Source organism: Geospiza fortis, unplaced genomic scaffold (assembly GCF_000277835.1).
Source record: "Geospiza fortis unplaced genomic scaffold, GeoFor_1.0 scaffold16, whole genome shotgun sequence".
NCBI classification, from domain to species: Eukaryota; Metazoa; Chordata; class Aves; order Passeriformes; family Thraupidae; genus Geospiza; species Geospiza fortis.
The window spans coordinates 16,663,440-16,690,398 of record NW_005054302.1 but is presented as its reverse complement, the minus strand read 5'-3'; the positions used below and the strand labels follow the sequence as shown (position 1 = coordinate 16,690,398).

General features: G+C 42.2%; 1 protein-coding gene across 4 annotated transcripts in view; it reads right to left on the bottom strand.

The window, feature by feature from the left end:
* The window catches only part of TENM4 (teneurin transmembrane protein 4), a 605,662-nt gene that overhangs the window by 52,427 nt on the left and 526,276 nt on the right, over positions 1-26,959 (bottom strand). For 3 of the 4 annotated variants that reach the window (XM_031066102.1, XM_031066103.1, XM_031066105.1), the window contains 6 exons: positions 25,255-25,516; positions 18,626-18,893; positions 16,473-16,616; positions 15,209-15,458; positions 12,707-12,727; positions 6,184-6,416 (listed from right to left, as the gene is read on the bottom strand). In XM_031066102.1, coding sequence (XP_030921962.1) covers positions 6,184-6,416; positions 12,707-12,727; positions 15,209-15,458; positions 16,473-16,616; positions 18,626-18,893; positions 25,255-25,516 — 1,178 coding nt within the window. The remainder of the gene's footprint in view (positions 1-6,183; positions 6,417-12,706; positions 12,728-15,208; positions 15,459-16,472; positions 16,617-18,625; positions 18,894-25,254; positions 25,517-26,959) is intronic. The other variant, XM_031066104.1, reaches the window with a different exon arrangement.

Here is a 26,959-nt window from a genome sequence, read left to right as displayed (position 1 = left end):
TGGATTGGACTTATCAGCAGCATCTGCTGGCAGTGGCTCACGGTGTGCAGTGCTGGGGTTTGATGGCTGGTCTGATTACCCAGTTACAGTAATAATAACCTGGATGCACTGTGGCCCTCAAGCCAGCTCTGATTAGCTGATAGGGCACAACTTTATTTTGCATTCCATCTTAGACAAAGAGCTCGCACACCCAGGTAAGTGGAAGTGGGATAGCAAAGTTACCACTTATCACCCTGCTCCAGAGCAATGGTACGTGTATGTGCTCTTATCACTGAACACTTCTCTGCTTATCCCTCTTTCATAATGGCTAAGCAAACTCAATTGCCTCACATTTCCCGAGATGTTCTGTAGGGCAGCAGAGTTTGCAGTCTGTTAAAGCCCCAAATTCCCACTTGCAGACATTCCTTACATGGCAGCTGCCCCAATCCTGTCCTGATTTTGCTGAGTGTCTTGGAATCAAAACTAATTATAGAGAAGAGCCCTGCTATCCCACAGACAAGTGTCTTTGGATGGATGACTTCTGTGAAAAGGGAAAGAAGCATCTCATGGATGCTTTGCAGCAGATTGTAGAGGTTAGGTTGGACCTTTCTGTTTCCTTTCTGATATAGGCACAGTTCCAGCGCTGGGAGCTGGCTCCTGCAAACAGGCACAGAAATGGGTAATTCACATGTTATGCGTGTTAAGCCCAAGGCCTTGGCTTGCTTTGGCAGAAGGCTTCTCTCATGTTTCCATAGGAACATAAGGGAATTACAGCCTCTCAGCATATAGCTCCAAGTTCAGCCTCACAGTTACTGAGAGGAAACAGCTGCTGCCACTACCCAGGTAGCATGGCAGATCCAAACCTTAAGTTCTGAGATATGAAATACATACGCTATGAAATCATGCTGGCTCCCCTTGCATAAGCAGAGATCTCTTACAAAACAAGGGCTTGTAGCAGTACATGCATCTCACCAGTGAGCTGTGATGATAGAAAGTTGATATGATGACATTTGCTTGAAATGTCAGGACCTTGTAGCACGAAGAGGTGACAGCACAACGTTATGCTGCAAATAGCTACTGGGACATGGTGAATTTCTTGTAGAAGACAAACCACTAAAAGTGATTACATGGTGCATATAGCTCTAGTTAGGAAAAGAAAAAGGGGAAAAACCCCTTTTAACTGAAAAATAAGGTGCTTGAAAGAAATCCAAATTTGGACCTTTCTTGTCTGACTGGATGCTGAATGACTGAGTAATAAAATGGCAGATCAAAATCAATGTCAGTAAGTACAGAAGAATTCACAGGGGAATGAGAAAGTCTAACTATCCATATACACTGACAATCTGAAAAAGAGCATATAGGAAAAAGATTCTGGAATTCCTGTGAAAGGTTTTTTGCTAAGATCAGTTTTGTGCTATGCAGTGGTCGAGAAGGGAACCAGAAGACAGCAAAGAATTAGCAAAGACACAGGAAAAACCCAACAAAACAGTGGCTTGGCCTCAAAAGGACCATTCTTTTTCATGACCCGGCTAAAGAAATTGTGAAAATTATTAGCACAGGGTGCCTGGAAGAACAAAACTAGGTGTTCAGAAAGGTTTCTTAGCCAATTGATGCTGATATATTAAGCACAGGTCTGGTGCAACTTCTTCAGAAATTCCCCTAAATACTGATGACTAGCATCTGGAGTGTTAGCACAGAGAGACCACATTGCCCCTGTCCCTAAGTCTCTTCTGGCCAGAGTAAGGGACAAGAAATTTTGTTCAGTCAGCTTCTGGTCTTCCCCAAAATGGTCCTATTATTATCTGACCATAAAAATGTTAACAGATTGTGGAGGGCTGGTTTCCTCAATTAGTTCTGTCAAACTCTTCAACACTTAGAGAACAACTGAGATTTTGTTTACACATTCAGCAGGGCAGAGTGAAAGAACCAATCTGTCCCCAAATTAATTACTTCATTTCACATTGGTGTTATGGTGCTAAATGAATGAGATGTCCCCTCTCTCCCCACATGCCTTCTGAAAACTCCTTCCTATTGTGTCAGACTTATCACTGCCATCTCTCTTAATTGCATGCTCCTTGGTAATTTCTCTGCCACAACATTTTCCCGAGAAGAACCAATGGTGAGTACTCAGATGAAAAGAAATGCTCTGACAAGTTGGAGTTTTAATTTTTCTTTAGATTGCTTGTAGAAGAGGATCATTATTAGCAGATGATAATTAGGAAGTGGTAACACTTCAATTTGCAAGGATATATTGAAATTCATTAGCATCTGAAAGCTTTGCTGTGCTCTGTGGCAAATGAATTGGACAGATCAGACTGGTTCCTAATAGCTATGATAAATACCCTGACCAAACCACTGCCACCCCTACTTCATCCATGGATCTATCTGTCCTGTGTTTCTGTAGCCTACCTTTATTAAACAAGCCAAAGATGGGTAAAGTGTGAAACTCCTGGAGGGTTTTACCCCTTCTAATGTCTTTTCTAAGCTAATGATCTAAAAGGAGTTCTTCCTTCACTGGAGTGAGACAAGAACCTCTGTCCAGAAGGTATTTCAGAGAAATGTCAATACAAGTGACAATGGCTCTGAACTAAACCAGGGTGGATTTAGATTATATATTAGAAAGAAATCCTTTCCTGTGAGGGTGGTGAGCCACTGGCACAGGTTGACCAGAGAGGTTGTGGACGCTCGTCCCTGGAAGTGTTCAAGGCCAGGCTGGATGGGGCTCTGAGCAACCTGATTTAGTGAAAGGTGTCCCTGCCCATGTCGGTGGGGCTGGAACTGGATGGTCTTTGAAGGTTGCTTCCATCCCAAAGCATTCTACTCAGAGCATTCCCTCCGAACTCAAGGGAGCTGAGGTGAAAACTGGAGGAAGTGATCAAAACAATGGGGAAAAGTCTGCTGCTCAGAGTGTGCAGAACCATTCTGAACAGTGTTTGCTGCAGTGGGGACCTCATTCTTCAGGCTATCAGATCCAGGAGAAGATCAGAACTCCCAGAATGTGGTTCATCCCACCTTGAACATGTGCATTGTCACAGAATGAACCACCTTCAGGGTACTAGTTTCTTTCCACTGAGAAGAGACCCAAAAAAGCCTACTTAGACCAGATGCTTGACTGGTCCACGGGACTAAAGGTATATGCAAAGGCATATAATGACAGCTCATGATTATTTCTCCAGTCTTAATGAATTGCTGGTTTTCATCTGGCAGGAAGGTATCCTGCAGTATTTTCCAGCAAGCTGAAAATATCAGCTAATTAAAACATCATGAAAGGCAAGACTTTTATTCTTTATGATTTTTGAAAAAGTGCAAAGATGTCCTTAAAATACAGAAATCCTACTTGGCATGAAGCAGTTAAGTTCAGAGCAAAAAAAAAAAAAAAAAAAGCTTTAGGCTTAAAAAGTAGAGTCCCATGAAGAGCAATGATTATTGAAAAACTGACTTTCCAAGTCCTTCCCTGGCCAGCTGATATCTCTATAGCTACAGAATAGTCTTCTAATTTCCTTTGACCATTCACTTATGAGTGTTTATTTGCCTGCCAAGACACAGAAGCAGAGGGTCACTTGAGATCTACCAGTTACTTATACAATAAATCATTTTTATTTTGAACTATTATGAAATACATGAGGGAAGAGCATTTGCTGGATTTTTCTGCTGGGATGAACCACTGTGGAAGCATAAACAATGGTGACATTACATTGTCAGCATGAGTTTTCACTGTTCATCATTTATTGAGGGGACTGGGGAGTGAGTCACACCTGCCACAGCCATTGCCTCAGCAGAATTTGCAAAGTCAGGTTAGAATCAGATCAGGGAACACTGTTTAGGAACTTTCTATTGGCAGTGCAGGCTTTCTGCATTATTATTTTCTTCTTGTCATTTTGTTTCATGTCATTTCCTCTTTCACCCTCAATTTACTTCTGTTTTGTGAAATTTTGGAGCTATGAGGAATGAATGCATGAATTTTGCTGTTATATGATTCAGGTGGAAGAATGGCCTCCTGAGAGCTTCAGTTGCCAACAAGATAGATTTCAGTGCTGAAAACTTTGAACTCCAGAGCTGTTTGCTATAGCAAAGCAGAAACATAAGTCATCTAAACCTTGTAACATTCACCCATAGATGGAAATGAATAATATTCCTCTTATCTTGTAGAAGGGAGAACAGAGGACCAACAAAAGTGGTGGGGTATTTTTTTTGCACTGATTGAACTTCAAAGAGGTGCAGGAAATTGGATTACAGATTTCTGGATTCCCTGATCTCATGATTCATCTGCTGGACTGCCTGAATCTCTCTGCCCAAGTCACTCAGTTTTCCTTTCAGTCGGCCTTCTCATTTCAGTGAGACAAATTCTACACTACAAACTGCCCACCAGTAGCTGCTCCTTTACTTTATCTGTGCTTCTGGCAATACTTTAGCTCAATATAATGGTTAACTCATGGGATTCTCGAGAGCTTGGAAACCATGCAGGACTCTTTGAATATTACAGGGGTAGAAGTCTGAGTTTTGATGCTTTTTGGCAAAAAAATAGGTCCTCCAAAGTACATTTTTCTGCATCTTTGCCAGGAAACAACTAGCTGGCATAACAAAAAAACCGCAATCAAACAAAAACCCAAACAAACAAACAAAAACATCAAATCCAAACAAAACCCCCAAACAAACAAAAAACCCAACCAAACCAAAATCAAAAAATCAGAGCCAGACCTGGCACAAAAGCTCATTAAATCAGTTTGGGTTTCCTGGATTCAGTAACAACAATGTCATCTCTATGTCATGAAAAATAACTTCCTGACAATCATAGAATCATTGAAGGGTTTGGGCTGGAGGGGACCTTTAAAATCATTCAGTTCCAAACCCTTGCCATGGGCTGGGACTCTTTCCACTAGACCAGGTAGATCAAAGCCCTATCCAACCTGTCCTTGAACACTTCCAGAGATGAGACAGCCACAACTTCTTTGGGAATCTCATCTGCTCTCAGTGAAATAACTTTCCATAAAATCACAGAATGGTTTGGGTTGGAAGAGGCCTTTGAAAGTCATCTAGTCCAAACCTGCTGCCATAGGCAGGAGCACTTGTTAAAGGATCCCCAGGTTTTGCTGAGGGGTTGCTTTACAAAGAGGCCATTGTTGTGGTGAGGAAGGAGGGAGCTACCACTCCCCAGCGCAATGAAAAAAAAAAGCCTGCAGCACATTGATGTCAAAGCCAAGAACCTATAAATAATCTTGCACTCTGAACAGCTGCGCAGAAGGCAACACATAACAGGCAAAAATGCCCCATGTCAAAAAGACATTCCTGCATGGGTGTCCTTTGCAGCCCTCTTCACAAACACGGTTGAAAATCTGTGCACAAAGAGTGCCTTCCACCTCATCTCTATCCTTTCCACCTCATCTCTATTCCCCAGTGTGTTGTTTTGCTTTTTTTTTCTGAGGTGCTGTGGACCGCTGGGAGGAGCAACATCCTCCATCTGCAGAGCTTGTTACCTTGAGACTGCTAGACTGAAGTCTTGGCTACACACAGGACTGCATATGTTTGGCTAAACCTGTTTTGAACAATTTAGTTCACAGCCATGAAGGCTGTGTGATGCTTTTATTCTGATTCAACTGTGCTTTTATCACATTTCAGGATGTTGGAACCAGGTAAAATTAAGCTGAATTAGACCACTCCCATATCAAAGTTAGCATCCACCCCCTACAGGATTTAAGCTAAATGCTGTGATACATCATGTCAATGTCTAAACCACCATTTGTGTAACTTTGAGCTATATGCTAGTTTTGCTGCCCTTTTATGTATGTGTATATATATATATATACACACACACACAGAGCAGTGTTTATAGGGCTTTTTTTAATGCCAAGAAAGCCTCAGTGAATTGAATACTAGTGATTCCTGCCCAGGTTGGGAGGGACCAAGCACTGTTGGTAAGGAGGAGTAGTGGCTCCACAGGTATAAAAGTGATGGGTGGATTTATTCCATTGCCCTCTGGACACGTGCCCATCACTGAACCCCTCTGGCTTGGCATTCCTCCCAGCCATGTGAATTTGAAGAAACATGACACAACTAGCTGAAGGTGAGACATACTCACTTATTTCCAGGAGCAAGCCCTTAGGATGTGTTTCAGAATTGGAGAGGAGAGCAATCTCCAGTGTGACTAAACAAGCTGCTTTCAAAAAGCCCCCTTTAAAATAGCCAGTGGAGAAGAAGCAGTCTCACCCCTGGGATTTGTAAGGGTGGCATCAGTGCCTTTGCCTCCATCTCCACAGCGAGTATCATCAAATGGGAGGCACTGATCCCCAGTTCCAGCCAAGACCTCTGAGTTCTTCACAATGTCTTTCACTGATGTGGTTGACTTGATTTTATAGATACGTCGGCTGTTGGTGTCCGAGAGGTAGATGGAGCCGGTGATCGGATCTGTGGTCAAGTAATACTTATGAGCTGGGCTGTGGCTGAAAAACAAGGGTATGACATAATTAATTTTTCGGATTATGTGTTTCCTTAAGTCAACAGGCAATGCAAACACTTTGGAGAATAAAAACACACGGGGCAGAGAGACTGGGAAAGTGAAGGAGTGCTGTTTTGGACAAGGTTAGTACATGGTGTGTTACAGCATGGGATCCCAAGCAGTATCCATTAGCAATCACTGTGCCTGGGGTGCTGTCTGGCATGGAGGGAAACAACTGAAGGAAAGGGCTGTTTGGTCTGAGTCTGAGCCAAAACCATGCCAGGAACTACTACGGATTGAGTTCCAGTGCCTGTGTTTGCTTAATTTACTTGTTACAGACATAGTCCTGAAACTGGTGTTCGTGCAGTGCCAGGAAGTGAAGGGAAAACAGAGAACATTAGGGAAATAAATAATAATGAAAAAAAATCTGCCCTCTCAACAAATACTAATACAAACTCCAAAAGAAGACTCCCTGTATAAAGCACTTGAAGATACATCCTTCAAGATCACTGCATCAACGTTCATCTGGTGCTCTTGCTGACTCCAGCAAAGACTAAAGTTCTGTTCTGCCCTCAGGGAGATAAAGGGAATCCTACCACTGAATTCAGCTGGACCTCAATGATGAGAGAAACAAAATAATTCCCTGAGTGGCACATTTTGCCCCAAGTAAAGCGTGAACTGAGGAACCTGAACATCAGTCCCCTGTTGAACACCCTTGGTTCACTGTTTCCTTGGACACAAGAAAGGGTGGCTGAGAAAACAGGATGAGCAGACAGAATGATAATATTTTTAGCTCCATGACTGCAACACTAAGTGAGCCCAAGACTGAAGAAATTAATAAACTAGAATCCACTTTATGGAAAGCATCCAAAGGAACTGGCCAGAAAAAAACAACCAGATGGGTTTAAAATTTAAATGATTGTCTTGCAAGGACTTTACCTGTATTTTAACATAGATACTTAAGATATTAATATCTTTCATTAAAATTGTTGACTACTAGTGTGTATTGAGATGCATCTCTTCTAAGCCTGAAATGAACAGGTTAGACTTTTAACATCTATTCCTGAACAGATTTATTTTCCTTCTAAGAAAGCCTAAGTAGTAATTAGAACAAGTATGAAAAGTATCTGCTTTTCTCCAGAACATCTTCAAGCTGTCCAAACTCATCAAATCCAAAGAATTCAAAATAAAAATCTAGGCCACAGTTCACATTTTTGCACTTAATGGAATTGTTCCAGGAGAAGTTGACTAGAAACTTGAGTGTCAATCACAGTTGACTCTCTTCTGCATATAGAAAATTCCTCTCAACCTTTGTATTAGGAAAATTATCCCTTCCTCAGACACGTAAAAATTACTGAGTTATTCTCATATTTAAAAAGCAGTAAATTGGTTCTTCATTCAAATTATTTAATACTATGGGGGTGAGGGAAAAAGCACCTTTCTGATTTATTCTGGAATATCCCTTGTGATTTATCCTATTAAAGTCTGAACAGATTTCATCTCCAAAAATGACACTGATTCTTGCTAAATAAAATGCTCTGACCTTCAAGACAGCTCCAGCCTGACAGTTCAGTCTCCATCTGTATTCCTTCCCAAAGATAGCAGGCTGGGAGGGTATTATTTCATTTACCTGCATGTCACTCACACTAAGCAAGTGGCTTCAACCCTAGCAGAAGAAGTTCCCTGTGGGAATCCATCATCCATTTTGATCAGGGCCTTGCATTTTCTGCTGACTGTCCTAACAAAGCCCTGCTGAATGTCAGTAAGCTCTTGAGCTGTTCATAATCTCTATTTTGCATGAGAGGTGGACAAGAGGAGGACAGATTTAATGGCACTTTGCAATCCTTTACCATCTTTGACTGGCAAGCACAGATAACTTTCCCAGAGTTTTAGAGCAGGCTATGTGCAGATGAGCAAAGGCAAATGACTTACTCAGAGATGGAGAAAAATGAGGGCAGAGAGAAATTCCTGCTCCCCTCTCTCAGCAATATTGTCGTGATTTATTTTTGGATTGCACAACCTCACTCTGGTGGATTTTATTATTGATTACAATCTTCTGTGAAAAAGACAGCTCTTAAAACAATTTTCTACTCCCAGCTCTTGTATAGAATAGATGCTGAAACAACCTGTTAAAACGGTCAAGCTGGAATTTACCCCCCTGGCCTCTGCCAACTGTTTTCAGCACTGCAGAGAGTTAGTATTGTACTCTGCCCTAGCATGAACTGCACAGTGTTATACACTGGAGGCTTTTTTGTCACTTTGAGACCCTTCAGGGTGAAAGATGCTTAAATAAATATACATTGGTCATATAAAATCCCCCAAACTGCTTTCCTTTATCTGTGATAATGCATGAGCAGTGGAGCCAGGAACATTAGGGATTCACTTTTTATTTAAAACCGCAATCAATAGGCAAATCCAAGTGGTACACTGGACTGGGCTGAACAGCAACTGAAATAAATATGACTGGGGTGAAGCAGAGAATACTTTTTTCCCCCTTTCATCCTCTCTTATTTCTCAGCTAGGTAACAATCCAAAACAAAAGACAAAACTTTTTATTATTCAAAAGACTTGATCGGCTATATTATTTGTAGTCTTAGAATATCTATCCCTCGTATTGGCACTGCCACTAGAAAATCACTGTGGAAGAAGAGCTGATTTCCCATTCAGAGTGTTCCTTGAGCTATTACAATTTTTTAGGAGAAAACCTGAGCAATGCATTGATATTCTAAACCCCCTGAAGCAATAACACTGCAATTGCAGCGATGGGATGGGCTGGTCCCTAGCCAAGAACTGACACTTTGGTGGGTATTAGTGGGCATGATGGTGTAGTCACTGGGAATGAGAACAGTTTCATGGTTCTGCAAGCCAAAGTGAAATGGAGGTGATACTGCTTCCCTGTATACTTGTGACACAGTGATGTGCTGGGAAAGCACAGGGAAATCTTCCAAGTCCACAGTGATCCGACTTCTTTGTGGTTGTGTATGGTCTCTTCCAAACATCTGTCTTCTCCCTTTTATCACTCTCACTGTTTGGACAGTGTCAGTGCCAGTGTCAAACCATGACAACAGGATAGTGCCAATATAATTTAGGGAGCTCTGCAGGTATGTTAAGAGATTCAGACTCTATTTTAAAAGTGTTTGTGCTTTATGTGATTCCTTACACACAGGCACAGGGAAGAAATGGGATACAAAGTTGGGTGAGCTGGCAGAGGCATGAGGTTTGAATTGTGAGTTGCTTCAGTTGTATTGTAATACGTGCACAGGCTTTGAACAAAAGCTGGGATTCTCCCCTTGGGCCCAGAGCCCATGTTCTGGAGGAGCCCTAGGAAGGAACTTCCTGCTCCAGAGTGGGAAGCCAGTCTCTAAGGAAAAGAGATGAGAAAAGGGAGATGGTTCCTTTTTTCAGCAGGTTCCCTACAAAACATCAGCACAGTACACCTTTTTATTGGTTTCTGTAAAATGCCAAGGGATTAATTTCACCAAGTTTTAGATGGTTGCAAAGTGGATGCTTACATCAGAGCTGGCTGCCTTAATTCCCTTTACATGCAGTGGAGAGAAATACCACCGTTTGGGGTAGGACTTGTCTGACCATTTTCAACATTTGTCTCACAAGATTAACTGTATCTTAGTTTCTGAAATGCAAGGGCATCTATCACCTCCTCAAAGGACAACCTCTGTTACTGGTAACTGTACAGCTCTGGCACCCACTGTGGTCAACAGACAGGAGCAGTCACACCTCCAAAATTAGTTAAACACAACCACTGACCTGGATAAACCCCTGGGGCTTCTTTGGATCTGATGTCTCTGTTTAAGGACACAAAACCACCTCTTTTTCTCTGCCAGCTGCCCACTTTCCCTCTGAGTTTTGCTGGCCATGTACATTTGCTGGTGACTAAAGAACCACCAAATTCCTGCAGTCAGGAGGTTTTTGTTCAGTGGGGATATGTTTCCATGGCTCCGTGCTAAGCATCCTGCAGCTCAGACCCAGAGGATTTAATTATTGTAGCTTGTGTGAGGTACTGGCCTTTTTTCCCTGGGTGACACTCAATGGATTAATACCTAAGGAGGCCACACAGTGAGCTGGATTTGCACTTGGTCTTTTAGTGTTTGCAGTTCGTGTGTGATGCCCAAAGCTTTCTAGTGTGACATGCTGGGCAATAAAATTTTATACCAATGCCATAAGCCAAGCCAGAGATGGCAAGGGACTTTTTATCTGATCCTAGAGCTGTTTGCTGAGATACCTCTCTTTGTCACTAATTGTAGACTTCTCTCTACAATATGAATGGAAACAAGAAAGGAAGAATAAATTTAAGTGGCCATTTTTTGTAGATTTGCAAGACAGAAATGCCCTCTACGTTCCTGCAGAGAAGGCATCATGATTTGGTGATGCTTTTTGGCTTAGCTAACGTCCCTCATTTAGGCTGTTGCAGAGTTAGACCTTGGCTACACACACAGAGCTGTAAAGCCAAGCCTCTTAGTGCGTAGCTCCAGAACCTTTGGAGATCAAGCTCACCACAGCCTACATACTGGGGAGGAATTCCTTCCCCCTGAACTGAGGCAGCTTTAGCATATCGATTTCAGCTTTTCCAAACCACTATGATTCAGCCCTGTGGATCTCCCCTTTTGCACCATTACTGGTCATTGGTGTCAAGCTTAAGACCTTCTGGAGTTTAAAGCACTGGAGCTTTAGCTGAGACTACACACACTCATTTCCTTGAGGGTCATGTGAAAAGAGACTTCCTAGCAAGAAGTATTAAAGCAAATGTCACAGAACAGGCACTAAGAGAGCGGTGACTCCTTCAACACAGTCACAGATGGAAGGATTTGATCTGAAGCTCCTCACCTGCTTCCTCCCTCCGTCATCCCCTTTGGGGCTACACTGAAGCAGGCATATCTTGGATTTCTTTCACTTAATTTCTTAGTTTTTAGAAACTGCCTAAAGGCTGAAGCCCTGCCAACTCTGCTTGCCAATCTGCAGCACTTGTGACCAGTCCATCGATCTTCCTTCAGTTACTGCTTTCATACACAAAACCTCTTCTCATAACAGGTATGCAGCTGCTGCCCTTCACTGTCAAAGCAGATGCACTTTAGTGGCTGTGTATTTCTTGGGCATTAGGGATACAACCTGGCTGTTCCAAAGAGAAATGAATTTTTCTATAGTCTTCAAATGATGTGAAAGAATACCTGGGGGCTGGAACTCAGCCTGATGAGGACAATCAGTGGAAAGGTCTTGGGTACCAACCTCCCAGCCCTGCTAATAGATGCTTTGGGCCAGTCCATTATACTGTGAAGCTCAGCCCTTCATTATTGTTCTGGCAATAGGATAAAAAATCAGTTTCTACACCATTTCATTTCCAGGCATGCAGATGAAAGAACATTTCTAGTTTAGCACAGCCTCTATGAAGTCAAAGAAATAGTAAATGCAAAGCATGTAGCAAGAAAAATCCCCAATCCCAAATGCAAAGGAAAACTAAACACACACAGAGCAAAAATCCCAACTCCACACAGTCTAAGCTTCTGAATTAGAAAAGCAACCAGGGAGAAGGATGGGAAACTTGTCAGAGTCAGAGAAGTCCTCGCAAACACAGTCAGTGACAGGAAGTTGACATCTTCTGGAATGCAACTGATTGGATCAAACCCACTGAAACTCCAGTGAACCCAAGTGACAAATATTCTTAGTGACAAAGCTCCAATTTAAGAGTCTCTCTTTTATCTTGTTTTCTTGTCATTACTCTTTTATTGCATTTCCTGGCTAAGGTTCTGAGTTGCACTACCTCCTATTTGAGCCTGACAGACTTTCACGTGTCAAAGCTCTCTATGAAAGCTCAGACTGAAAAATGTTACAAAAACTAACTTCCCTGGGTGAATAATGCTGGGGCACATAGGGATCTTCATTATGCTTGTTAACCCCCCCCCAAACCCAAATGAAGGCTTTTCACTGTATTAGAATTATTTTTCCATCCTACTTGTTCCAGTAATCTGTATCCTGATGCTGTTCCCATTCTACTTTCTTGGTTAATTCCCATCCATTTTTCTTCCCCCCTCCTCCTCCTGTTACCCTGCTTCTCCTGCCTGTATTTCCCCTGTCTCCAGCTATAACAGCTCATGCAGAAGCTTGCATGGCTCACATTGTGATTAATGGCTCCCAGTTCTGATGACTGATTGCCTACGCCAGTTTTAATCACGCCAGCTTCATTTGCTATTGAATCATCTGGAAATGGCACTTGTGGCTCACTGTGTAACAACATGCAACAAGACAGGGAGCAGCATAAGAATTCTCCACTGGTTGGCTTACCTATGTCTGAAATCTTTATTTCTGACAGAAGACAGGAAAGCAGGGAATAGAAGAAAGAATGAGGTGTTAGCAGCTCAGTTCGATGCATTATTAGCAGATTGAAAACTTGACAGTAACTGTATCACACAATGCAATAATAAATAAAGACTTAGCTGGAATGACACTGATGTATTTTATATTGGATATTACTTGGCAGTGAGCTCACTTATGTACTGCTGCATATCACAAAAGAAGTGTGATCTCACCTGCTTAGAGTTATTCACTCATACAAGAGATAGGACCATCAGACTTTATCTATCATTCAGTGCAGCACTGAGCTAAATAGATGTAGATGCAGATATCTTTACAGCTTTTTTCACTCTCAGTCAAAGCAGCAACACCTTGTGATTTACAAAGGTAACTTAAGAGTTGCACAGTTATGGGTGGCAGTTCATTGCTGTAACCTCATGAACTCCAGCCCAGAGGACTGAAATTATGCTGAGCTGGACATTTTTCATAGGTCTAAGTTACACACCCAGCTGCAGCTCTCTGTGACCCACAATGCATTTGCTTCACAGAACACTACACTCCAAACCCATCTCTGCAAACAAACCTTGGAGCCAAACAGTGAGGGTGTTAATCTCAAAGGAGATGCTGATTTGAGAAGACACAAGCAAACTCCATTTAATCCAAAAGCAATGGCTTTCCTTTTAGCCAGCCAACATCTGAACCCACTTACTTTATAGCACACCAGAGTGAAGAAATGTTTATTAGATCCAGTAACCTGAGTGTTTGCACAGATGAAGCAGCAATCGCTGCAGCAGATTTAACTCTGGAGTAAATTTAACTCTGTGCCTCTACACAACAGCCAGCAAGGCTACTCTGTCAAGGCTTCCAATTTTCTCTTCCCCAATGAGGAAATACTTTGCAAAACCTCTGTTTGGTCTGGTATTTCCACTGACAATGAAACAGGGATTGGGTTTTCAGAATTGTACTTCTGGGAAAGAGATATTAATCCTGCTTTGTTGAAATGGGATTTGGACTCACCTAGGCTCTTCTGGAAATTTCACCTTTGGTCATTAAAATAACTTTCTGGCACTAGAAGGATAGATATTACACTCTAACGAGGACCAGGTCTGAAGCTTTATCCCAGCTTCCCACCTTACAAACATGAGAGATATTATGTTCTCATGTCTCATGGAACAGAATAGCAAAAGTGAGGTTCTTGCTTCCTTACTTGAAAGGTGCCCCAGCCCTCTGAGATGCCCATACCAAGGCAGTTATTCTCTAAGTGCCAGCCTTCTGGTGGTGGCTCTCTGGATTTTTTTTTCCATACACCATGATCTACAAGGATGGTTCTGAATGCCAAATAAGACTTCTGGTGAGGTCTAATGACCATGGCATGTTTGTGCATGAGGGACAAAGGGGATCTTGCACAAATTTGGCTGCAGCCCTTGCAGAAATGCAGAAATATGTTTGTCCTCAGCAGCAGGGGATATTAAATCTGAGGACGGAGGGTCTTACTTTCGGGAAGATTCTCACTTTCAGGCCAGATTTTGAGAGGTGAATGGGAATATTGAACTTTCCTAGCACGCTATCCTCATACTGACTTCTCAGGACCTGAGTTCAGGCCTGTCAAGCACAGAAGACTCATTCAGGAACACTCCCTTAACTCTATCTGACTTTCCTGGAGTGAGGCTTCTCAGGCCATGCAAAGCCCAGAAGCAGGCCCCATTGCTTTGAAGTGGATGCTTGTATTTGTGGAAATCTTAGATAGGAAAAATATCCTCAGTGAGGTCAATTTGAAATTTGGTTCAGTCACAATTTATTCAATTTTCTCAGAATTTGTGACAAATAATATGTTTCCCTCTGCTTCATTATTTTTAATGGATGTTCCTGCCCCTTCCTCATTATTTCTCCTGGTATATTTTTTCCTTTGCTTTCTGGCATTAAAAGGAAACTCTCCACTTACTTCCAGATGCTTTCCATCTGCATGTTCAGCCTGACACTGCTGCTCAGTTGGGAACTGAAGGGGGCTGCTACAGCTGTGCCCTCAAAAAACAACTAGAAAACCCCAGTCTGTGACTGCCTAGAGGGATCATCTTGTCTAAATTATGAGTGATTATCAGTCCTGATTCACCTTTACATATCATCATCAGTGCTGTGTCCTTCCCAGTTTAGGTTATCTCAGAGGCTGCTTGTTAATTTTAATCATTCCCACTGGTTTCAGACTACAGGAAAAGGCAGACATCAGCACAGCCTGATTTAGCAGCACAGAAATGTGTCAATATTTTTGGCATGTGATTCAGTTCTGGAAGAACTCGCTAGGCCTGTGTTTCTCTGGTGTAAATCAAAGTCAGCAGAGTTGCAGAAGAGGCAGATCCAGACAGCTTTTTCTCTGTTTTGCTGTGTTGTTTGATTTTTAGTTTTTTTAAGAGTTCTGCTCACTTTTCTTTTGGGTACATAGGATTTCTGCAGAACTTAAAGAGCATTACTCCAACGGCCACATTCAGCACAGAGTACCTCAGCTCCAGTATGTTGGTGACATTGCCAGAGGGAAAGATCCTTCGGATGTAGTTGAAATCTCCAACATAAAGACTTCCATCAGACCCACATGTTAGGGCAACAGGAGCCAGGAGTTTGTTTCCATCTGCCAGACCATTGCAGCTCGGACAAGAAATGCTCCGCCTGCGGCCGTTGCCCATAATGCTTCCAATTACAGGTGGCTGCTGGGAAATGAACTGGTTTTCCCCATTTCCTTTATGCAAGATGCCTAGAGAGAGAGAAAACAGTATTATGGAAATTAAAGAAACAGGGAGACTGAGACTAAAGGAAGCACAAACTGGCACTGCTGCATGCCAGCTGGGGAATCTGTTAAGTAGCAAGAAGGTTGATCATCTTTCATAGTATTGTTTTGTGATAGTTTCACATGAGGACCCTTTTTTTTCCTGAATTAAGTATTTCTTTTAGACCCATCACATTTCCTGCAGAAGGAAAATATGGAGGGAGAACAAGACTGTCTTTAAATGAAATGCACTTTTCAGCATCTTATGAATTTTTATGTGCCCTGTCTGTTCCTCCTTGCCCTGCAATTTGCAGTATACCAGGTAAAAAAAAAAAAAAAAGAAATTACATAGCTCATGGAAAAGTAAGGGCCAGGAAGACTATGGGACATTCTCTAGAGAAATGTTTCATCTGCAAAGTTTTAGAGGAGCTCTGCCTATTTTCCCTCTAAGTATAGCACTCTCAGCAGTGATGTGGGTTGAATTAGATGTTTGCTCCCATACCACTATTATCCAAAGGGACACAGTGCTTCCACCCTTGAACATGTTCTGATGAGCTTTAAAGCTTCCCTTCTGCAGTCCTCAGCAGTCTTCGAGGCCTCTGGAACGTACCATTCTCCTTTAGGACCCATGAAATCTCTTGTTTTGCAAGTACACTTTGCACATTGGAGGATGCCTCTGGGTGGATTTATGCTTAGTGACAGCTCCAATCTGAATAGGCCCCTCTTTGTTATTTTAGGAATATTTTCCTTGATAATACCCTTCTTTTAGGACACTACAAAGTTGGGCTGACATTCAACTACTTCATGATGGCCAGCTTCTTTTACATTTTGCAAACCAAATTGCTTCTAAATGTAGGTTACTAGAAATAATTTGCTAGTAAAATACATGAGAGAGTACATGTGTTGGTCAGGTTTCTTTCTTTTTCTTGAATTCTTAGTGATAAGAAGCAACTGAGTCTTGCAATGCTGCATTACTCTTGTTATGAGTCACAGACAACCTACCACTTTGTATGTTGAGGGCATGGTGTTTGTCCAGGGACCATCCTCCAAGTTTGGAAGCATCAATTTCATAACCCTGAAGCACAGCTGTCCTCTTCTCCCACAGGATTAAGTCTGGACAGGATTCATACTCATAACCTACTGAAACTGTGAACAAGAACAAAACAAAAGACTCCTTGGATTAGTAACTCAGAAATGCAGTGCCAGCACACACAGAGTCACAGTTGAGAAGGGGTATGAGAATTTCTACAGAAAATTGCTAATTCAATTGAAAATGTCATCATCATAATGCACAGTCCAAGTATTTTTTTCTTAAAAGTGCATTCTGCATCTAAAAAGATCAATGTCATTGTCAGTGCTGGGCAAATGTGCTAAAAATTTAAAAGATACTGTTTTAAGGATGTATTTTAAAACAATGGATATTAAGATTAGGACTTGATCTCTGGGAGTCCTTTCCAATTCAGGATATTCTATGATCTGAGAGTGTACACTGCTGATAGACTCTCAAATGGGAGAATTTTACTCCTATCTAATTTCTCTGATCAAAGAGTGCATGCCAGGAATTTAATCTCGATTATGATCTTTCTTGGAAGGTAAAGACTTGCACAATTCCTGCATGAGGCAGTGAGTCCCTCAGAGGCAGCAGTCTCAGCCAGGTTGACTTGTGGTCACTGTTAATGTCAAAAGTTTGCTTGCCATGATGACTAATCAGAGCCTTTCAGGAGCAACTCCACTGAATACACTGGAGTTGCTTAAAATTGTCAGCAGAAGGAAAATAATGGTTTTGACAGAATAATGATTCTTTTACAATTTTCTCTGAAGAAGCAGGACCATTTTCATTGGTCTGCTTTTCTTCTTCTAATCTTTACTGCTGAAGCAGAGTAGAACTGCAAGTTCCACACAAATGAAAAGCAATTACATAGATTTTTTTTTTTACTAGATAGAAAAAAAACCTGTCTGATCTCACAAGTTTACCAGTGTCTTTGAAAAGTGCTGAGCACTGAGAGAACTCAGGATTCGCCATCAAACATAGCTTTTAGCAGATTGTATCAGAAAAAGATGTAAGTTAGGATATGAAAGGTCAATGTTTTCCACTGTTCTGGAGGTGGGAATCATTGAAGGCATGAACGCTGATGTTCTCAGACCTGCTTGTGTACTCTAGAGCTCCAGAGTTGTTTCATGGAGCACTCCAGGACCCACAGGTGATCTAGCATCTTAAAGAAGATGCACGCAGAGTCCTTCAGGATATGCTACATTTCTCAGCGTGGACTCTGAGCTGGGTAAGGCTCAGCAGGGTGCACAACCCAGCCTGCTCAAGGCAGCTAAGCCTGAGTGAGAGGAGGAAGGCACTTATGCCTGGAAAACCAGGCATCCTGCAACTCCTCTAAAAAGATTTATCTTCAGTTGAGCTATGAGGCATAATGAACCATCCTTCTGTCAACAAGAGCTGTATTTGCTAATTTGGGATCTCTCCCATTTTGCTGATACCATTTCCTGGCAGCCTGAAGGGACTAGTCCAGACTCAGTTGAAGACCTGTAACTGAATGTCCACTGGGTGTTGACAGATGGGAAGCAATCACTGCAGAACTGCATTACTTCTGCTCATTAAACACCCAGTATGGGATGGCATTCTTGAATGGGTAACAAAGAGGAAACTAAGATTAGACCAACCCTGAAGGTCAGGCACAAGGAGCAGTGGCAATCAGGGCTCTGTCCTAGGGATTCCTCTCAAAGCAGTGTTGACAGTTTTTGGCTATAGGTGAGAGGTAGCCAAACACTTCTAGTCCCAGTTAATTCCTTCTGTATGAATATGATGGGAGCAGCTTAGGATGTACGCGCTGGGCCATGAGCCAGCTAACAGGTAAGTACTTGCACTCTGTCCTTGAAAGTGTTCAAGGCCAGGTTGGATAGGGCTCTGGGTAACCTGATCTAATAGGTGTCATCCCTGCCCATGACTGGGGAATTCGAACTAAATAGTCTTTAAGATGCCTTTCAACCCAAACCATTCTGTGATTCATCTGCTGGGGAATGTGTGCTGCAGTGAATCTGCAGGGACCATTTGTGTGTCTGCAGTCAGACCATACTGATCTAGGACAAGGTTTATCACTGCCACTTAGTTGCTTCTAAAAGGAGGCACAAACCCTGGGGTCACTTACCAAAGGCTTCTGAGAGCCCATACACCTTCTGGCTGTAGACATCTGTCTTGTCCCAGATGAAATAGTAGGACAGGTCTGGGGCTGCTGCAAACCATTTTCTGAAGAGGCGTCCCTCGACGGCCACCATGAGGTGCACTTTCATGAGGTTGAAGGGGATGGTGGGGTGGGTCATGCTAATCCGCAGCACTGATTTGTAGCCAGCTGTGCGGCTGCTCAGGTAACTCACTTTTATTTTACTGCCAGAAACGTTAATCTCCTCTTGTAGAGCCTGTGGAAAAGCAATCCATGAGGTGTTAAATCAGCAGCGAGCAGACAGGAAAAGGCAGTGAAGCTGTAATTTATCAAACACACCTGTATAAAAGCTCTGGCAGGCATGTCTAAAAAGGCACCTAGTAGGCATCAAGTATGAAATCATATATGTAACTTATTTCTGGAAGCTAAGGAAGGCCTCCCGCCTTCTCCATCTCTGTTACATGGGAGAACAGGAGAACAAAGTGTCACATTAAGTCAGTGTTTACAAAGAGACTCACTATTAAAAGGAGTACCAGGACCCACAGAGAAAAGAGCCTGGGATCTCAGATAATTACAGCTCATCAGTTTAGCTTCCTTTTCCTGTCTTTTATCATCATAGGTTTTAGAGGCCTCTAATTTTTGTCTCCTAGTTTCCTTTTCCCAGTAAAATATTGCACTCTATTTGGCCTTAAGGATGTTTCCTGGTCCTGATCATAACATGCAATTCTCTCCAAGACATTAGTGAATCCTGATTCCACCCCCCTCCTCTGACTTACCCATCTCTCCTACTTTGAAACTGCTCCTCTCCTACCTCCTCTCTGATCCTCTCTACCTGATCTACCATCTACCTCTAGCCTTTTCTTTCATTTGTGTTCTTTCCCTTATTTTTTGACTTCACATTTGTTCCTACTTATTCTGGTACTTGCTTGAAATTCCTTGCCTTCTAACTTAAGTGATAAAACTAGTGGCCTGACTTACTACCTACAACTCCTTTCCATTCCCTTGCATTATTCCTTCTCTTTCTTTTTGAAACTCCCCCATATTCTAAGTGAGTTGCTTTATTTTCTCCCCTAGCCATAAATGTGGGTATTTCTGACTGACTGGGACAGTTATCTAACAGGTGCCCATTTGTAGCCTTGTGTTTTTTAATTGTAATGCATTTCTAGCAGTCAGTTTTGTGATCTTTCTTATTTTGTACTGCTATAGCATATTTTATTCTTGATGGGTTGTTCCTTTCCCCCTTGTGTTATTGGGTTTGCCCTGGCTGTCCATCTCTCCAAAGATCTGCCCCTCTGTTCCCTCTTCCTCATCCTATTGAATGTCAATCCCTCCCCAAGCCCGCCTTTTTTTCTAGAAACTTCCCTATCAATCTTGTGTCCTTCGAAACCCCACCTGTTTGTTTAAATTATTTTCCTCCCCTGCAGTCCCGTATTGGTTTAAACATTGTGTTCCCTGCCTTGTGTTCCACCCCCAATTTCTCCCAATTGGTCTAAGATTGTATCCTTCCCTGAGACCTCCTCCCCCTTATTATCTGATGTATGCAGCTGAGCTTGCCCTTTCTGTCACTGAACCTCCGGGAATAAACGTCTTCGGAAACTATACAGAGGGCCTCTCCCTGATCCTTGTCCCTACCCTCGGCACAGTCTGCAGTCCACCTGAGCCGTAGAGCTGCCATACCCTGTAGCTGCACCCCGGATTGGGCAGCTTTCTGGGGACAGCCCACCTGTGCTGTCGGTGCCGGGAGCTGGTTGGAATAATCTGGCACCGTGGCACCCATTACAGCACAGAACTTCAGAAAAGACTGAAGAAATATCAGGGAAAGCCTTCTCTACTTTGGGAACAGAGAAGTCTCAATAAAGATGAGATTTTCAGCTAATCTACCTGGTAAAGTATCACCAGACCTTAAATTTTTTTTTTTTTTAATGGAGAAATGCTTGGAAAGTTTATGGAAAGTGATACAAGTATATCCCTGACACTGCACTGATCTTTCCATGCAAAATGCTGATTAAAAAAAATCTTAGGAGGAAAACATTGTCCCTTTCAAGAAAACTTCACTCTTGGGTAAGCACCCAACTTGGATATTTTTGGCACAAGTCGGCAACTTCTGGGGAATATTGAAAAATGAAGGTAGAAGCTTATCAGTGAGCAGGAAAGCCTGGTGGCTTTATGGGATGTGTTAAAAGGTCACAGCTGGCACAGCCCTCTCCTGTGCCACTTCTGAAGTTCTTCAGTGTGTTGAACCCTAAAGAGCTTGGAAAATACATCCCTAGCAATGATCATTTTTCTGAATATTAAGGACGGGGAAGCTTGAAGGCAGGTGGGTCAAGAGAGCCACCCATCAGAAAGGGATCACATCTATCACAGTGTGATTCTTGAGGTGTCCTTGGGGTGCAGGGTCAGAAGCTGGACTCAATGTGGGTCCCTTCCCACTCAGGAGATTCTAGGATTCCATGATCCTTGTGCCTTCCAAGTTATGTCACTCCTATACCCAGCTCCTTCTGTGTGGGAGCAGCAAACTCCCCTGGCATAGTGAGTTGCTCAACTCTTACAGGTTTTCTGGTTAGTGTTATCAAAAATGACAAATCTCGTAATCTGCCCCCTGAAAACACCTCTTCTGAGATGTTATCCAAAGCCCAACACTTTTTAAAGTGATAACTAAAAGGCTTGGATTGTTGCAGCACTTGAAAACAGACACATCCAGCAGTTAAAGCCCCATTCCACTGTGCTCATGAATATTTACCTTCTCTAATGCAGTCTTTTTAATTTACATATCTCAGTGCTTAGGAGGCTGAAATATGACAGAATTGGGAAAACCCAGGATTTTAAAAATATATTTTATGAGATCATCAACAAGCTGGATGGGGACCAGGCTCAACCAGAGATGAGCTCAGCCAAACTGCAGTAAAGGTGGTCCCTTGTATCAAATCTGTCTTCATATGTAGTAACCCCATTAGGATAAAAACAGGCAAAAATAATTGTCATGGAGATACTATTTAGAAAGTCTGCTTCAGATTCTTGCCATAAGTAATTATTTCTCTCTGTCGTGATCTATCTCTGCTGTCCACCATTCCAAAGAAAAGGTCAGCCCAACACTGCCAAGACACTGAGCAGCACTGCTGCTGTTGAAAGGGGCTGTGTTGAAAGGTGTCTGCTTGAAGAGAGGGTTCAAATAGTAATTCAGGTGATTTAAAATGTATTTGCAGTTTGTAAGTTGTGACAAACTAGCGACAAAACATGGCACTGGTAGGGGGTGTATAATTCAGTAGGATATCAGTGGGAGAAGAGGGGGAAAACAAGCTTTAAAATAATCTGAATGTGCTACAAGTAATAAGAGCTAGATTGTGCCCTTATTCTATTTGATAATCGCTGTTTGGCCCAGACACATTCATATGCTGTGACTGCAGGCCTTGTGAAAGACTCTTAGGGTTTATCCCGGACTAACAATATAATCTGCTCTTTTAAAGAGATCCAGCCACAAGGCTGGGCAGGCAGAAGAGCAGATTCTTCAGGCTTACTGGGGATTTACACAGGGTCGCAATTTTCACTGTCATGTTCTCTTTCTCTGTGGTGAGAATCTGTTCTTGTCTTAGTAGCAATTTTTCTACTCTTCGCATGAGACAAGGTAGGAAATCTTGTTTCTGTGTGCTGGGTTACACATGTCTCTTACAGCTACTCTTCACTCTGCCAGCAGACAGGCAAGGAACAGTCAATGTCTTTTTTTTTTTTTGTAAGATGCTCAGAGAAAATTTTAAAAAGGAAAACCATTTTGAGTCTGATTCAGGGGCCTTAACATAGACATCAGTGCTTTTGAAACACTCTATGGTATCCAAAACTTCTGCAAGGGCATGACAATTCTGACATGGACCTTTCTGACATCTCCACCTTTCTGAAGCTACAGCTTGAAGCCTGAAGGGGCACTTCAGGGCATTCTGAATGGCCCCAAATCTGTCTATAGGCACCTGAATCAAATATTAAAAATGTACTACTAGGTTTTTTGAATGCATCCAGGTAAAGAGCATTGCATTTATTTCTGCATTTATTTGTTGGAGCTCATGGGGTTCTTATCTACCCTCTTGTCAAAACCTCTTTCCCAGCCCTGCTATCTGCTTGTCACCTCCTCCCAGCTATGTGCTTACACCTTTTATATTTAACATTTCCCTACTGAGAACTGCATATTACAAAATTCAGCTGCAGGAATGGACAGCTAGGTTATTTTTTATTGTATGTACATCCAGTACAGAAATGAAAAGTAGTCCATTTCTGAACTGCAGTACAGTCAGGACTCTGCCACAAATCAGATTCTCTTGTAAACTCCTGCACCACAAACTCTGCTAACCTTCAGCTGTCAATATTTGAGGTGGAATATTGATTTACAGGTTTTAGCTCAGACATATGGCCCACAGGAAAAGCACTGTGTTCGTCATGTATGGGATTCATCTTATGTCAATTTAAGAACCTAAGTTAGGTGTCTGCTCTGAACTGCTCTTTTAGGTCTTGCCTACAGGTAACAGCAGATACAGACAGACTCTTTAGAAGGTTGGTGTTGCCTTGTAAACTTAAGAGTGGGATTCAATTCCAGTTTAAGGCATCTAAATCCAGATGTCAACTTATGTGATGTTTACATCACATAAACAACGTGATGTAAACACATTAATTCAGTCAGTGGAATCAAACTGATACCATCAGTGAGAACCAGAAAGCTTCAGGGTGGTCAGTTTAAGTGATGTGTAGGCTCCACTGATGTACAGGTTAGATTTCTGTCCACTTAAATGGGAGCTCAGATATACGGCACATATCCAGACAACTGCATGTGAACTCCTTACAATCTCAAAATTAATCTTTCTTATGTATTAGATTCCATAACTACAAGTGTCTAGTGGGACTTGGGATGTCCAGGTGATCTGCCATTCACAAGGATATCCAGAGGATATAATGCAGGACACTGATAGGGGGATCATTCTGGATTAGCAGTTGAAGGTCAAGCAGGATACCATCGGGACATTTCAAATGGCACCAAATATCTTTGATGAGGGTGGTAAAACATTGACACAGGTTGCCCAGAGAGATGGCAGATGCCCCAACACTGAAAACATTCAAAATCATGTTGGATGGGGCTCTGAGCAGCCTGGTCTACTGGAAGGTTTGTGGTACCAAATAATGACTGAGGTTATGATCATAGTTGTACTGTATCAGATATTTGCTTTTTCCCAGGAAGCACTGACCTTTCATGATTGTTTATTTCATAAAAAAGATGTGGAAACCAAGATTCTGAACCAAGAATTTATAATATGATGGACTTTACAAGATATAGGACTTAATTAGTAATTATGCTGGGACAAACATGGGGACCATAATTGTAAATTAGTGTGAGAAAGGATCATAAGACTTGGTCCAGAGAAAAAGGTAAAGAGACCACTAGCTTTATTTGTTGCTGGGTTTAGCACCTGGTTTATTAAAATTAGAAGGTATAAAGTTACTTCTTTCCTCCTTAATGGTACTACAACCCCAGTGGAGTCACGCTGGAAGCACAGAGTTTGTCTCTACACTTGTTATTATTTCCTCCTTGGCAGATTATTGTCACTAAAAGCAGTGCTCAGGACATGCTGAATGATGGCATATAAAATCCAGAGAACAGCATGTCCAATGTAGCAAAGGTTGAATGCTGCTACATCCATGTGTTTCAATGGAATTAATGTTTTTAAGGAAAATTGATAATTTAGTTCCTTGGACTAGTCAGTTTGAAACACAACTTTCTATTTGACAAAATACTTTGAAGCCACAGCAGATTGTTAAGGTTCTTTATCTGACTCATACTTCCTCATAAAAAAGGAAAATGGGGATGAGAAATTAAAGGTAACCCTCTCACTTTGCTCATCTATTCCAAATGTCATGAAATGCAATAAAACTGAGGTGCTCTGCAGGCTGGCCCCTTCTCACCCACCTGCTGGCTGACTGCATGTCTCAGCAGTTGAGTAGAGTGGGGGGGTGTGACTTCCAATCATGAGAAAGTTTACTCCAACACTCCACCACCAAGGGTTATAGTGCCCAGTGGGTGGAATTTGCTCCTGAACAGAAGACAGGCATTAGAGCATCAGCCAGAAGGGCATCAGCCTGGTGCTGGGCAAATGCCAAATGCTGAATGCCAAATGGCTGACCAAGGGCTTGTTATTGGTCACACAAGGGTCCCAGCTCACGTGTTGTCAGCCACAAGTGCTTTGCCTCCATCTCTCAGGGATAGGGGAAAAGAAATCTGGTAAAGCGAGTGCCTGGGAGTGAGTGCTCCTGCCACATGTCTGAAAAACGGGGTAACAGATGGGGAGTGGTTATTGTTAGGCAAGCAGGGGAACAGTCACATTTGTCTTGCTCAAAGCTGTCAAAAGAAGCACAGAAAGAAGGTGGGGATGAGGAGGCACTGTCAGAGGCTGCCCAGAGAAATTGTGGATGCCCCAATCCCAATTCAGTGCCAGGATGGATGGGGCTCTGATCAACCTGGTCTAATGGACGGTGTCCCTGCCTAAGGCAGGGGGTCTGGAACTACAGGATCTTTAAGGTCCCTTCCAACCCAAACCATTCTATGATTTTATGACTTATTGTTTCTCAGCTCACACGGTTCATACCTGGATTTCAGGAACAATAGGACCTTTCTCTGAGCAGGAAGTCGCAAAAGCAGTGAGCGGAGAAGGAGAGACCACAGGGTTGGGCCGGGCGAAGTTACTGAGGTCACAGCTTGGGATCTCGTTCTCTTCGTGCCTCATGACGATGGTTTCCATCACAAAGAAGCGATCCCACGGCAGCCACAGCGTGTGCTCCTGGGTGATGAAGGGAGCCCGCTCAAAGTGCAGGATAATGGAGATTCCACCAATGGTAACAAGATCAAAGCTGTTTTAAGAGATGGAATACAAAATTAGTGCAAGCACTACCCCATCTGTTTGTTTCAACTGCCTAGCAAGGACCCCAGAAAAATAACTACAAGAAATGTCATCAGTCTCATTTTATGAACCTAAAATCCGCAGTGCAAATAGAGTTTACCTGAATAACAGCAAGTGTTGGAGGCAGGAGTCCAGGCTCAGCTTCTTTGTCCTCATGTATATTGAAATCATACCTATCCCTTTTTTGAAACATGTTTATCTTTGTTGGTGCTTTTCTAGCTCCAACTTATTTTGGCCATATATACTAATTTTCTTTTTTATTTTTATTTTTTAAAGTAGTGATTATCCAAACAAATGCATAGATTGGATCAATTCACGTGATGAAATTAACTATTTGGAAAGAGATTTCTCTGACACATCCCCATATGAATTGTCTTGGCATCTCTGCTAACTTGACTAATGCCTAATGCAACCCAGGGAACATGGAGAGCACAGTCATGGACTGAATCTAGTCTACTAGAAATACCTACAGTGCAGGGTGTCTGTGTGCCACAGCACTCTGGACATCATCTTTTTTGACTCTTAAACATTTAAAGCAGTGCAGATGAATCACTGCCTGTGGTCTCTGACTTCACCCTGAGCTATCTCCTGCCAAGTGGCTTATCTGCCTGTGTTAGTGTTGGATAACAGAAAGCCCTCCAGAGCTGTGTGAAAGAATGTTACCTTGATTAGGAAAATGTTCATCCTCTGGATGTAAAGATGTTGGGATAAGGTTCTGGTGGTTTTCTTAGTTTTGTATTTTAACTTCACATCTTGTCACAGATGGAGATTTTATCAAGTACCACAGGGATATATCCACTATGCATAGACCCAAAAAAAGAGGTGTTAAGTAAGAAAGGAAAGGATTTCAACAGAAACTGACAATCTCTTGTTTTTGTCCTTTGTGTTTTTCTCACTGTCTCTTCGGTTGCAATGCCAAACATGTGCTTCAGGCGAAGAAATTTTTCTCATCCCTGCTTCTCACTTTCATGCTTGGTACTGCTCTATGACACTTTCACTGAGAGTTTGTGCATGTGATCAGGTTCACTGGTTTCAGCAGAGCTGCTCATGTGCTTAAAGAGCTACGAGCTTAAGTGCTTCTCTGCATGAGAATTGGGATCTGAAACACTCTTGACTTCACAAAGCCAGACTTGATGCACCTTGTAAATACATGGTAAGAAAGAAGGTGAAAAAACTATCTAAAAATTATTTTTTAAAATTAATTGTGAGGCTTTCAGACTGGATGCAAAAATCCCAGAGGAGCCACAACAGGCATGAACTATTTCTAAAAAAAGTCTTTGTCAAGCAATTTTTTGGGGGAACCTTTTTTATTTCATGGTTTATGGACTGAGGTGCCATTTAGGAAATAGAATTATGAAAAGGTTATTCACTAAAGAATGTTGAATTGAGTCCA